Source organism: Lactuca virosa, chromosome 3, assembly GCF_052849685.1.
Source record: "Lactuca virosa cultivar CGN04683 chromosome 3, Lactuca_virosa_CGN04683_v6, whole genome shotgun sequence".
Lineage (NCBI taxonomy): Eukaryota > Viridiplantae > Streptophyta > Magnoliopsida > Asterales > Asteraceae > Lactuca > Lactuca virosa.
In genome coordinates, this window is record NC_136428.1 from 291,583,868 (window position 1) to 291,598,392 (window position 14,525).

The 14,525-nt window shown below is 35.3% G+C and overlaps 1 protein-coding gene across 1 annotated transcript; it reads right to left on the reverse strand.

The window, feature by feature from the left end:
- Positions 1-5,159: 5,159 nt before the first annotated feature.
- On the reverse strand, positions 5,160-7,996 carry LOC145167264 (Endosomal targeting BRO1-like domain-containing protein). The gene is made up of 10 exons (XM_079086407.1): positions 7,357-7,996; positions 7,193-7,267; positions 7,060-7,115; positions 6,845-6,977; positions 6,658-6,754; positions 6,500-6,566; positions 5,983-6,171; positions 5,745-5,899; positions 5,570-5,671; positions 5,160-5,499 (listed from the first exon to the last, which is right to left on the reverse strand). The coding sequence occupies exons 1-10, from the start codon at positions 7,556-7,558 to the stop codon at positions 5,337-5,339; spliced, it is 1,239 nt and encodes a 412-aa protein (XP_078942533.1). The 5' UTR covers positions 7,559-7,996; the 3' UTR covers positions 5,160-5,336.
- Between the last annotated feature and the right edge of the window lie 6,529 nt (positions 7,997-14,525).

Here is a 14,525-nt window from a genome sequence, read left to right on the forward strand (position 1 = left end):
CAACCCTTCCCTCCCTTATCTCTCTCTAACTCTCGGCCTCTCTCCTTCTCCAACCTCACTCACCATTTCAAATTCAACACTTATTCTCTCAACCTTCAACACTCTTCCACTCTCCTTATCTCAAGAAATTTGTGAGTATTACGAGTATTCTCAAGAGGATCACTTCAAGTTTCACATTATGGTAAGATCATACAAACTCAAGTGGATATACATCATTTTAAACTCAATCACTCCTCTTACACACATGTTTTTCGTGAATCATGTTTCCTAGAACTTCCTAAGCTCGAAAATCCTCTCAAGAACACACCTAAGTCCGAGATCTTCTCATTTCCTCACCAAAAACCGAAAACTTCAAAACAAAGTGAGTTCATACCCCTATTTTCGATTTTTACTTTGTTTTGGGGGAGAATACAAGTTGTTTTGTGTATATCTATGTGTGTATGCATGATTTTGTGTGTTTTTCTAGTTATATATGTGTTATGTGTTAGAAACTTCATAAACTTAAAGATCTACTAAAAGATGATGATATTGGTATGACATAACACTTATTTCAACTCGTCTTATAAGAAAAAGGTTTAAAATACATCTAGATTACTTGAAGCTAAGAAAAACTTTATGAAAGGGGCTAAAATCGACAAAATGACAAAAGTATGAGTTATTTATGTAACTCACGGCTAGTAAGGGGTTCAAAAGGAAATTTTTGCTAAAAAAAGGCTAATCTCGACATTTGAGACCTTACAAGGACTAAAAATGTAAACATTTTCATAAATGGGCCTTATTTGGGCTTCTCACGGTTTTGGGCCCAAAAATTGTAACTTTTGATCTTTTGTGGGCTTAAATGTCATTTTCAAGAAAGTTGTGCCAAAAATGTAAATTTTCGATAAGAAGGGTTAAAGTTGTGAAAATATAAAAATTTGGGCCAAAAAGATAAAATTTTCTATAATGGGCCGAATATGTATTTTATAAAAACACAAGCCAAAAATGATATTTTTGACAAAAGTGAGTTAAAAATGTTATTTTTACAAAAACTAGACTTAAATACAAGTTTTGTCCAAAAAGGGGCCTAAAATGTTATTTTTACTAAAATTGGGCCTTATTTGTAAATTTTTGGCTTAATGGGCCAAGAATGTCATTTTTACTAAAATTGGGCCTTATTTGTAAATTTTTGGCTTAATGGGCCAATAATGTCATTTTTACAAAAAGTGGGCATTTTATGCCATTTCGGTAAATAATTGAACTAATACTAGCAATATAATAACAAACAGACTAACTTTTGCCATTCTCATATTATTGGGCCTTAGTGGCCCGTTTATATGTTTGATAGGTCCTGAATACTATTTATATGTTTATTGGGCCTCATTGACCCATTAACATGCTCGACGGACCTTGGATCGTGCTATTTGGGCCTGTAAATACCTTATATGTGAAATGGGCCTTAGTTGTCCTTTTACATATATTTTGGGCCCATGTTATATAATCTCATTCCTTTCGGGTCTGAAAATGAATTACATGTTTAGTGGGCCTTAGTTGCTCACTTACATGGTTCATTGGGCCTGGAATGTGTATTATATGTTTCTCTTCGCGTAAATTCGATTAAGGATCTAGTGAGACGTGTTGGTTGACACCTATTGATTGTACGATCGTAGCCTGTAGTTATAACCAGAGTCTCTTGGAGGGAGAGTGGGGGTTTGTGTATAGATCTATACGGGGATGATTCCCCACACCTGAGCTGTTCACTACAGTTAGACTAAACCAGTCTAGGGTGACAAAAACCTTATTCTATTTCCGTCGGCGTCCATAAACGCCAAGACAGGCGAAATTGTCATTATCTAGTATGGTTATAACGGCTCACTTAGAGGAATTAACATTATGAAATTTACGGGAGACCATTCTCTTTTCTCTTTGGATTGCTAGGGAACATACTCACGCCGGTACTCAACCTCGGCGGTTAATATACTAGCATTCTCTTTTACAGGCAACATAGGGTTGTCTGGGGGCATTCTCTTTACATTCTCTTCATTCACTTTTGGCATTCTATTAAACAATAACACACATGCATTAATACAAGATCAGACACAAACATACTAAACTATTTTAAGAAAATATAGGATTTTCTTGTGTTTACAAAGTTATACAAATCATTTTCTCAAACATGTTTATGAACTCACCAACATTTTTATGTTGACCTTTTTAAATTAACTTGTATTCTCAGGAAACCGTTGAAGTAGGTTGGGCTGAACAAACTAATGGATGTTTTGTTATATATTTGTTTCATCATACTTTAATTATTCTGGCATGTAATATTCAAACACAATACTCGATGTAAACAATGTATGTTGTTATATTACATGTGTGATGATGATGATGTTATGTTTCAATTATATACTATGTGATGATACTACAAGGATGAAGTCACGCACAAGCCCCCAGACGTTTCCGCCGTCTGGTTCGGGGGTGTGACATTATAAGTTTTTTGTTGATTGTGTGTTTGAAGCTATTTGAGGGCAAGTGTGTTTCTATGTACTTGATAACAGATTTGGGTGTATTTGTGCGATTACAGGATAGAAACAAACTTGAGTTAGGATCGACTATTCAAATTCAAATATTCAAGTTATCTAACTTCCGAGAGCTTGTAAATCCTTAACCTAGAGGTTGCAATATTTTGATTTTAGGTAGATACATTTCCTATCTAGACATCAGTTATTTGTTGCTTCCTTTTTTAATTTGATTTTGGTGATGTTTATGTTGATAAAAACGACATGATTTTGATTTTTGTGATATTTTGATGTAGGAGTTTCATTTATAGGGTTTCTTACCCTAAAAGTCATCGCATTTGTATCCCCTTCTCCTCTACAACACCACCATCACTCACCACCCTCAATCAGAAGCCGTTGTACCCAACCACTTCTCCTCTCTTAGATTCTTCCTATCCCCTTTATACTGGTTTAAGTTTTGTACTTTCTTCTTAGTATTTGTTTGTTTTTTATTATGGAATCAATTAAAGTTAATGTTTTGATTTGCTGCTGATGATATTACACAGAACCAATTCTATTTATTATGACATGATTGGGATCCCAACAAATTACCATGGGGATGTATATCCTGATACTTACAACTTTCTATCATTAACAATGTTTCTAACAGTGGTATATTCAATTCACCATTCCTTTTTTGTTGTTTCAGGTTGTTGCAATTAAAGCCTTGAATATAATTTAGGAGGTACATTATTATTATTTTTTGTTATTTAAGATTAGTGCTAAACGCAAGAAAAAAAGGTATGTACACAAATGATGGAATCAGGTCTATTTTTTTTTTTTTGAGTTGTAGATGGGTTATTGGTTAGGATAAGAGAATATGTAAAACCATTAAATGGAACCCTCGACATATTTATGAATATATTTGGGTTTCTTAACCATTTATGTGAACTAAATCTTATTAGGATTAGTTCAAAATTTGTTGATTCAATATTTCTAGGGTCTTGATATTTATCAAGATTTAAATAAAATTCAACTAAGCTAATGTGTAACATCTACAAGCCATCCTTTTGTACCGTTGCTTCATTTTCATTGCTAATGGCGATGTATCAAGCTTTAGGAATGAAACAAATGCAGTTTGAACATGCTCTTTGAAACCAATAGTCATATGTTAAATGTCAATTTTATTGGTTTGGTTTATAATGGTTCAGATTCCTAATAAAACCGTAACCGAACTGCTACATATCAATTAACAAAAAGAGAAACAAAATTGTCGGTTTAAACAATGGTTTGGTTATAATGAGCGGTTGTAACCATTAAATTTGTTTTGGTTTGGATTTTCTGGTTATTATGATCACCCTAAACAAAATGGTACATTTCCAGGAGGTTGAAAAAAACATATCTTTTAACCCAAAAACCATGCCATGAATATATATATATATATATATATATATATATATATATATATATATATATATATATATATATATATATATATATATATATATATATATATATATATATATATATATATATATAGTCCGTGTCATTCATCTTTTTTTAATCCAGAAATAAAATTTTTATTTTTTCAAAACACAAAAAAACCGAATTTTGTGATTATAAAAACCAATTTTTTTTATTTAGATTTTCATCACAAAAAAAATGAAATACAATGGTAAAAGTGTTTTTTTTTTTTGCCTAAAACATAACATATTCTTATTTTACCAAAAAAACCACAAAGTATTAACTTAACCCATACAACAAGGTACTTTTATTTCTAACTCAATATATGCCTTAAAAGAAATCTACTCGATGCATGAAAACTAATTGCCGAAAGATATTATAAATAGCCGCCGCATCGCACGTGTATATTACCAGAGTGGTAAGACAGTGGTCATGGTTAGAGTGTATAAACTAATCTTCGAAACAAACTATTTGTCGCCCGTTGCTTTGCGCGGGTAAATGACTAATGTGTGTGTGTATATATATATATATATATATATATATATATATATATATATATATATATATATATATATTAAACTTTGGATTTTGGAGTGTTTGGCTTATCTTTTGAGAGGCCAAAAGTCCTTTTTGGAAAAGTTGTAAAAAGTCAGTTTTCCTGACTTTTCCAAAAAGTCAGTTTTCTTTATATCCAAAATGCAAAAGTAACTTTTAAAATGTTTTTACCAAACATTTTTTACCTTTTATCTTTTCCAAAAAGTACTTTTGGCCTCTCAAAAGATAAGCCAAACACCCTCAAATTTATGGTTTAGTTTTCTTGGTTTTCAAACCGAATTGTAATTTGGTTTTCGGTTTGGTGTGGTTGCCCTGAATTTGGTTGGGTTTGGACCCAACAAAATTTGCGGCCAATTTGAACATACAAAAAAGCATATAAGTATTATTTTTGTTATTCCTTTCTTGGTTTTCAAGTATAACTTGGATTGTTAAATCATATACACAGGCCCACATGCAGCCAATTTCGACACTAAATTTGCAGTCCTCATTCCGGAAATTTATGTTTGTTATCTGCAAAATCCATGTATGTTTTCTGATTTGTAATTGTTCTATAAATAAACATGAGTGACCAAAATCTATACCTTTCAAAACATTAGTTATTTATAATTAGTCCATAATATAATGGATAAAAACTGTTGTTGTTACTTACTAAACACTATACATTAATAACAACAAACATAGATCATACACAAAGTCATTTAAACAGGGACACTTACCATGCATAAATTTCAATTACATTCGAACCAATATGCAACAGGCAATTTCGGGTTATCAATAATACACCATTCATGTGCCTTAAAATATTGTTTTCTATACACAAAATGTGCATACTTGTACATGATTTTACTTGTCATCTCCTTCATCATCTGTGAAGTGATTTCTAAGTGTCTGGTTAGGTATCATCCATTCTTCACTCTCCCATGCTGCATCTTTATCTGGCAATTCATACTCATCCGCCTTTAACGACAACTCAAACTCGGGCAGTTCGGGCACCACTTCCAAACCCCTGCATTGAGCCTCAGTCAGCTCAAAAAAAAAAACACAACATACGATAAAGAAAAAATCTAAAATCTTACTTTTCTTGCTCTAAAAGATACGCGTACATCTGAGACTTTTTAGCTGCAGTTTCCGGAACCTTCTTATTCAAATGCTTCATAGCACCCCATGCAGTTGGAGCCCTTCATAAGCATCAAAATCTAATTAATACCGAAATGGGTACTACACGGAATTGTGTAAAATGACGGATCTAACCTTGTTATGGGAAGCGTAAGGCAAAAGTTCAAACATGCTTTCTTGCTCTCGGTTAATATTGCTTCGGCTGCAAGAAAGCAACACACAGCGCTGATGTGGCACGATGGTTCGCTACCCTTGTCAGTGATTAGACCATGGTAGTAGTATGCTGCAGCCTGATACCCAAAGATATTGATTTAAACACGTGTGTGGGGGTATTTTTGTAAATTTAATAAGTTTAGTAATGCAAAGTGCAAACCTTCGCTTCGAGGTACTTCCATTTGATAAATGATAGATGTTTTTTTCCGTATCCGTTGAGGTTGTCACAGGTGGACAAGCAGTAGTGTGCCTGACCGAAATAGCTTAGTTGCTCGCATGCTAGTCTTCTTTTTACAGATAAAGTTGCGTTTTTACTTTCAACAGCCGAAGCAAGCTGCATTTCTGTTCCCTGAAAGGATAGTCATAACGGTGTTTGTAACACAATAAATAACAAAACAGTAAAGAAATACTGTACAGTTTTAACACTAACAATAACAATATTACTGAATAGTAAGTACAGTAGTACTGTTACTGTTAGTGACACTAACGGTACTACTGAATAGTGAAGTTCAGTAGTACATAAGAGTGTGGTCTAAATTAGACTAGGAAAAGATCAATAGCAAGTGAAAATTAAAATATTTGTCTTATTCACATTAGTTCGCACACAGTTTAATGCAAGTCAAACAAGGAAACATGTTTTTATCAACTACTGTAAAGGCTGTCTAAAAGGGACATACCTGTGCTAGTGCTTGAATATAAGCGGCCTCAATTACATTCTCCTGCAAATCTACAGGAAGCTTCATCCTGATCATAAAGCAAGATGTGAATTACACGATTTGGTCCATTAATATTTATTTTGTGAAGATCAATGGCTTATTTGAAAATCTAAACGTACTTGATGTGAGGTGGAATTCGGACAAGAATTTCTTGAAGACAGAATTGAAGGTACCCAGCTGCCTTCACCAATAAGTCGACAGCACACCTGATGTTATCTATGGTTAACAAGAAAAATCAATGATCAATCGACCTTTTTCAGAGACGGATTTGAAGTTGGATGATCGTAATAGATAAGGGTTTGGTACCTGTAGATTCGACTTCTTCAGTAGTGACAGTTTGATTAGGAATTAGTTTTGAGTTTGCCTCCATTAATGTCAGCATCGCCATCATATGAACAACAGATAGTAATTCAAACCAGGAATCTGCAACACTTATTTCCTGCTCATCGAAGTGAATATTGGATTAAGGAATTCACATGAACAGAAAATCGAAAAGGGTATTGAGTTAATCGAATCCTTACTTGTCGATCGTCTAAACCTTTCCATTTGAATTCAACGAGCTCTCGGAAACCAAGTTCTGATGCGCAAATTAACAACGAAATTAGTACGAGTATACCTTAAGTAATCTAACGAATATACGAAAACGTTATAAACCTTGATCAGTGAGGCCAATTAGTAATGGTAAGTACTCCTCCAATGCACGTAGCAATTCAGGAACAGCTGATACATCTGCAACAAGTTACAGATCCGTAAAAAACAGCAGCGGATTTAACTATTTAAGAAACAGATTGAAATTAGGGAACAGAGAAGAATCTAACCAGTTTGTTGCGCTAGTAGAGCAATTTGATTCCGGGAAGAGGTAAGACGATCAGCCAAATCCTTGGGAACAAGGCCTTTAAGGGGTTTTTGGAAATTGGAGTTTATAGGAACTCGAATTGAAGGAGAAAGTATGGTAACGAGAGGGATCTTTATATGCTTCTTATTCCCTCCAACCCTGTAAACAGAAGCTGCACACCCCATTGTGAAGTTGTACGTTGTGATTATGGATCATAAATCGCTATTCTATAGACAATTCACAGGAATATTAGGCAGATGAGGTGATGTTTATGAAGCTTCTTGTGTATTGGATGTCAGATGGAGATGGGAAGAAGGATACGTGATTTGATGGATTCTTTACTCCAATTTTGATTTGATAGAAGCATTCGTGCAACTTGAAGCTGTCTGCGATATGGGAAATTAATGGTGTACATTGTTTCATACACCTGGAATTGGATTAAATAAATGGGGAAGCAGAGCTCAGATCTCTTTGTGAATTCATTCATGGCGTTAGCATGTGCATGTACATGGGTTACTGTGTTGGATGAGCGCAGATCAAGGACCAGGGTAGCCATGATTGAACTTCATCTTGGTAAAAGTGACTTGTTTCATCTTCTCTAACGCCTTACCTTTGAACAATTGATTATAGAAAGGATAACCAATTAATTTATATATTTTTATTAATTAGTTTATGTAGTAAAATAAAATTTTCATCGATTTTTGTGTGTTTACATTGTTACTAATTCATGCAACCGACTAGTGTAATGCATAAATTGATAAAGAAAAACCAGTGACATATTAAAAAATGCATATATAAATTAATAAAGAAGTTATAATAACAACTATTACAGGGATCCCATGTCGTTCCAAACAAACAACTATTAAAAGTGGCAAAATAAGAGTTTACACAGATTCGGGAATTTATCAACATAAATAATTTTACCTCATGAAAAAATAAGTTCGTCGATTTGCTACTAAATCTTTGGGTTAATTATTTGGAAGGTAATCATATGTCGTTCTGCATTTGTTCTTTTTATTTTTTACACTACATACTACTAGTATGACCAAATTTGCTCATTAAAAATCATTGTTACCGACAATAATGTTTCTTCTTTCGAAATTAAGACCAATATGTGGATATTTTGTGCAAATGACAGGGCATATCATATCTAGTTCACTTCTCTTTACCCATCCAAGTTTATAGCGACAGTAAATTAAACAAGAAATCAAACAATTATCACCTCCTTTAATAAAATTGAAGGTTCATTTGAGCTATTATTGTTCATCAACTCTTGAAGACAATTTCATCTCCATGTGTTTTGTTAACTGTTGATTTTAACAACGAAGGTGTTTTCCCATCTAAACTTCTAGTATACTTTAATGATCTTATTGCTTTAGTTAAAGATATCTCTTTTAGTTGTACAGTGTATAAGGATTCATGTTAACTAAAGAGAAAATGCAATGATATTTATTACTATGCTAATCAAGAGTCATTGTAGGTATGCTAATGGTATTAGAATAAGCATATATGTGGACTACTCTCAATGAACCTTGATTGATTAGATTGAGAAGGAAAGGTTAGAAGAGGATGAATATGAGGATTGTGATAAGGATGTCGATGAGATTCAAATGATTGTCATGTCACATAGTATCACATCACTTCCCCCTCAACCTTTCACAAGGAAATAATTACCGTCAATACTTCTAACCTTTCACCATATTTTATTTTATTTTTTAGTACTAAAAATAAAATTAAATGCAAATCAAACATTAATATCCTTAATTTTTTTCATTAAATTAAAACTTAAAAATTACATACATATAAGATACAACAAAAAAATAACATAAGACTACATTTAAAGATTAGCAAAAATATGTTTCACCCTATTGGGACGAAGGTTATCATGCACTTATTAGTTATGTATTGCGTGAATATTATATGTGTACACTTTGAGATGAATTTCTTTCGAGTCTTCATTTTCATCTTCATCTTCCGGTTCGTTGTACTTATACTATGCATCTCCTTAGTGTTCTAAAACCTGTTATATAATATAATGCGTGCGTACATGCTTTGTCATAGTTTTTTTTAGGAGTCATTGCTTGTGCCGGGTGTGAAAGTATGTGCCAACGTGACTTGAAGACGCCAAATGCCCACTCCACATCTTTCATTATTGATTCTTGCGCTTCCTTGAGCAGTTTGTTTTTCTCATCTTATAAACATGTGAAGTATTTTACTGCCACAACAAACTTAGGATATATGGCATCAATAAGATAATACATGAGCTTGTATCCCACTCCATTAACTTCAAACAGACACTCATGTTTTTTTTTCCATTATTAGGTCATTGCAAAAGGTGACTGATCAAGGATATTAATGTAATGATTGGATTCGGAGGACCAAAAAATGCATGCCAAATCCATAAATCATATGACACCATTGTTTCTAACATTATTGTCGGATACTCGTGATCACCCCGCATGTATTGACATCGCCATGTGTGACATCCCTTATTTTTCAGGATCGGTTTTTTTTCTTTACGCTTTAAAAATCATAAGATCTTGGTTTGCAGAAAATCCCAGTATATTAAAACATTTTGAATACAAATAATTGTCTCAATGTAACACCCAAAAACCAGAAGGCTAATTAAGGAAAGTTGATAAGCAAATTGAAGGTCTACTCGTCGAGTCCATAGGGGATAACTCGACGAGTAGGAAATTAGTTTTGGACGCGGGTAGAGAGACCTACTCGACGAGTTGGGGAGGACCAACTCGACGAGTTGGTCTGGGTTTGGGAAACCCTAGATTCGGGGTTTTTGCACCCTATTTAAGCATCTTAATCCCCACCCCTCAGCCTCATTTACAGCCTCCAAGTCCCAAACCCTAATCCACGAAACCCTAGTGCTTTGTTTGAGGCTGTGAGCCATTTTGAGTGATCCTTGTGTACACCTTGAAGCTTGTGGAAGAAGAGGAAGCTAGAGGGCTCAAGAGGGAGAGAGTAGATCCAGAAACTACACATCATTTGCTACATTTTCGGGTAAGCAAGTCCCAACCTTGCTCAATGGTTTCTTAGATCTCTTCTTTTCATTTTCATGAGGGTTTTTGGTTCAAGTATGTTAGCATGTGGAGAATGGACGACCCAAGATGGTATTCTTCCAGATCTGGGACTTTGAAGGGCTATTATGGCATAAAGGTGCAAACTTTATGCCATAGGAGCCCCCATGCAAGCTCTAAGATGCCATATTGGCCTTTTAAGCTCCATAAAGGCCATACATGAAGGAAAAGGTGGAAGCTTTACGTGTTTTGTAGTATCTAAAGCCCATATCTCAGTTTATATGCCTTTGTTTAGAGTGTTGATGATGTTTGGATCAAGATCTAAGTCTTAAAGGGCTAGGGTTTAAGCTATAGCCATTAAGTGAGGGTATTAACGGGTAAAGCTGGAAACATTACCCTTAAAAGGACATTTTCATAGTATATGAGAAGTATGGAGTCTTGATCTGAAGAATAGGGGCTTAATCTGTTAAGATGGACCAAACAGACTGAGGAACTCGGTGAGTCAATGGAGGGACTCGACGAGTTGAGTTGATTTGTCCCGATTCTGTACAGGAGGAACTCTACGAGTCTATGAAGGGACTCGATGAGTTGGTTCGTATTTTCGCTACTATGAGTAGCAAGGGAACTCGGTGAGTCAGGGGGGTGACTCGCCGAGTTGAGTCAACTCGGAGCGTTGACTTTGACTTTTTGACCAAGGTTGACCTAGTTTGACTTTTGAAGGCATTTGGACAAGAGTATGTGAGGGGTGGAATGGTCTTCTACCCCAGTGAGGACTTATGGTTAAGTTATAAGAATCCCGAACTTATCTAAGTTCTATGATGATCGGTAGCTCGGGGAGTCAAGAGATCAGCAGTTCGTGGATCTGCCAGCTAGCAGCGAGTGGTTTATTCACGGGATTCGACAGTCATCTTGTGAGGTGAGTCTCCTCACTGTTTGTATTGGTCTATGGCCATAATGTCGGCCCATTTAGTTTATGTATGGTACGAAGACCCGGGGGTTAGCCCTAGGCATGTATGATGGTATGTTATTCTGGACCAAGGTCCAATGTCGGGCGGTGACCGAGGAATGTTTGCATGTTAGATTATACTTGTTGACTGTGTGATACTTGTATGTGCCTAGTAGGGAGGTGAGTGTGGGTGAGGTCTCGTATCTCATCACTAGCTTAGTATGGAAGGGGTTCCATATCTCATCCATATCAGAGTAGGGGTGGGGCCCGTGATAGGAGAGAAGTGAGTGTGGGCGGGGGCCCGTATCTCACTATCAGCAGGAGTGTAGACGGGGTTCCATGACTCATCAGTAGCGGGACAGGGGCGGGGGCCCAAGATAGGTGAGGCCTTAGGACAAAAATACATTTAGAGTATGTTTGCTTTATGTGCTAGTACGATTATATGATATTGTTATATGTGTATGGCGGGCGGGGCCCAGAGACAGGCGGGGCCTAAGAGAAACAAATATGTATACCGAGCGGGGCTCGATGGTAGGCGGGGCCTGATGTCGAGCGGGGCCCGATGCCGGATAGAGTCCGTTTCCGGGCGGGTCCCGATGTAGGGGTGGGGCCCAGTATATGTGGTTATGTGTATGGTATGTGGTAATATGGGGAACTCACTAAGCTTTGTGCTTATGGTTTTCAGTTTTGGCTTCAGGTATTTCCAGTTGTAGAGAAAAGAGCTCGGGATGACTGCATTGCACACACCAATATGTTTTAGCCTGGGATGTTTACTTTGATGTTTTGTTACTCTGATAATAATGTTTTGAGATATTTGACTATGCTTTGAAGAAATGATTTGATAACTATGGCTTTATTTAGTGATTTAAAATGAAATTTTTGGTCATGATTTTTGGGATGTTACACTCAAACTAAAGGATGTCATAATCAATACAATACATAAGTTACAGCATAAAGACCTAATGGTCCTGAATACTATAGCAGGTCTTCTCTTCAATCACTCAACATCATATTTAAATCTTCAGCAGTCTTAACACCGCTACCTGTGATGCATATAAATTGAGTGGGTCGGGTTGGAAACTTGGTGATATATATATGGTTTTCAATCCCACAATGTTATTATGATAAGAATCCATAATTAATAAACCTTTAAACCAACTGTCATCCAATCAACAGAACATAAACATCTATAAGAAAATTTTCCCTGAATTACCAATCCCATCGATCCTCACATCCTAATATAGTGATCTTAAGCGATATATCTTGATGGATCAGTATCAGCAACGAGTTGACTATACTGGCTGGGAATTCCCTGGCTGTTGAAGAGGATCAATAAAGGCAACGATGAAAGGATGAAGTATCACGAATGAACGTACGGTTCATTAACATCTACAAGAATGATTTCTCGTAATATTCCACAAGTCTATGTAAAGTAACAAGTGGTCATCATCTTACTCCGACAGATAATTTAGACATATTAGTTGATGGTCTGGTATAGACTTACCCTTTCCAGCTGTCTAGATGACATACCTGTTGATGGTATAATACAGACTCTCCCTTTCTGGCTGTCTAAAATGAAAATGAGAGGGAATACTAATATAGTACTCCTATATGCACCTGTACCCCACCAAACATCAGTATCATCGAACGTAATTCTACTTTCCGTTCCCATATTACACATACCCTTAATCTGATGTTACCCAATATCCACACTTAACTGAACTAAGCATTTCTTTTGGGTCTTAGTCTATAAGTAAACAAGACTACAATACCCATAATCAACATTCAATAAAAATTTTCATGTATGTGTAATATATTTACAATACATGGTATAATTTACACTCTTTCAACTTAACTCGAACTAAATGTCCTTGGCAAACCTTAGTTTATAAGTAGACTAGTTCACTATTCATCGTCAATACAGTCTTCATCGCAATATAGTGTATGGCTATACTATTATCCAACTTAATTGGTTCTAAACATCATTTGTACGTCTTAATTTAAAAACTAGACAAAACTACAATCTTTGTGATCAACTTCCAATACCACCTCTGTTTAATTAACACTATCCTAATAATTTAGTGTATATGTTTAACACAATGTATTAGGTATTTATTATTATTCTTCTTAGTAATGATACTTCTTTTAAGAGTATCGTGTATCATATATTCATCTTAACACATATATAACCATACCTAGTTTGCACTATTAATGTTATCAAGTATACATTTAACACATATTCCAGACAATAAGCATATGATTCACATATAAACTTTCAAAAAATATTTTAATACTTTTATTAAATACTTGTATTAAAATCATGTTCATGAAAGTAACTATGTACTCACCTGATTGAGGTGGAAGATCCTCGGGAAAGCTAGCTCCTCGGTTAATACTTCAGCTTACCCCTTTTAAACAACCTTGATATAAATATTACTATGCATCAGTATTCTTTCGTATTTATACGAGTTTTATAACTATTTCGTAGATTCCTCAATAATCCCAATGAAAAGATTGAGATCTATCAAATAAGGAACAACCATGTAAGATCATATCAGAGGTATGATCCATTTGGTATATATATAATATATACTATTTGGAAAATCCACTTTAAACACCTCACTAGATCTAGCCTCGACATTACTCCCGTAAGTAGATCAATCATTATTATGACTTGGAATCACAGATAAATTGTATTTATAGATTCATAATACCATATATGAATATAAATATAAGTTACTCTTAATGTGTAGTAAGTGCAGCTTAATTTACAGAGTTTCTAGCGAAAATTCGGAAAGTTTGTAGGCAGAACTTCGACTCCGAATACTTCTTCTCGACAGGATTTCCAATGCCGCCTCACCCCGCTAAAATGCCCTAGATTCAGAAGACAGGTCCTAGAGGTTTGGGAGAAAGTTTGAGAGATATATTGAGTGAAATGGTTTGAGAAAATGAGCAAATCTTGACTCCTATTTATAAGCATGTTCACAGGGCGCATCGCGCCTAAGAATAAGAGCGAGATATGCTTTGGAACGTTAGCCCCATTCAGTTCTTGCCACATTTCCATTTCTTGGTGTACCATGTCTTCTGGTCGGTGGAAGAATCCGGCCTTGGCTTCACCACGTGGCACACTCCTTTGTCACCACGTCACCCTCAACAGGTATTTTCGTGATTTTC

Coding starts and splice junctions, on each gene's coding strand:
- LOC145167264 (XM_079086407.1), bottom strand. CDS start 7,558: ATGGGGTGTGCAGCTTCTGTTTACAGGGTTGGAGGGAATAAGAAGCAT. Junction 7,116..7,192: donor AATTGGCCTCACTGATCAAG/GTTTATAACGTT, acceptor TTTGCGCATCAG/AACTTGGTTTCCGAGAGCTC. Junction 6,567..6,657: donor CGAATTCCACCTCACATCAA/GTACGTTTAGAT, acceptor CTTTATGATCAG/GATGAAGCTTCCTGTAGATT.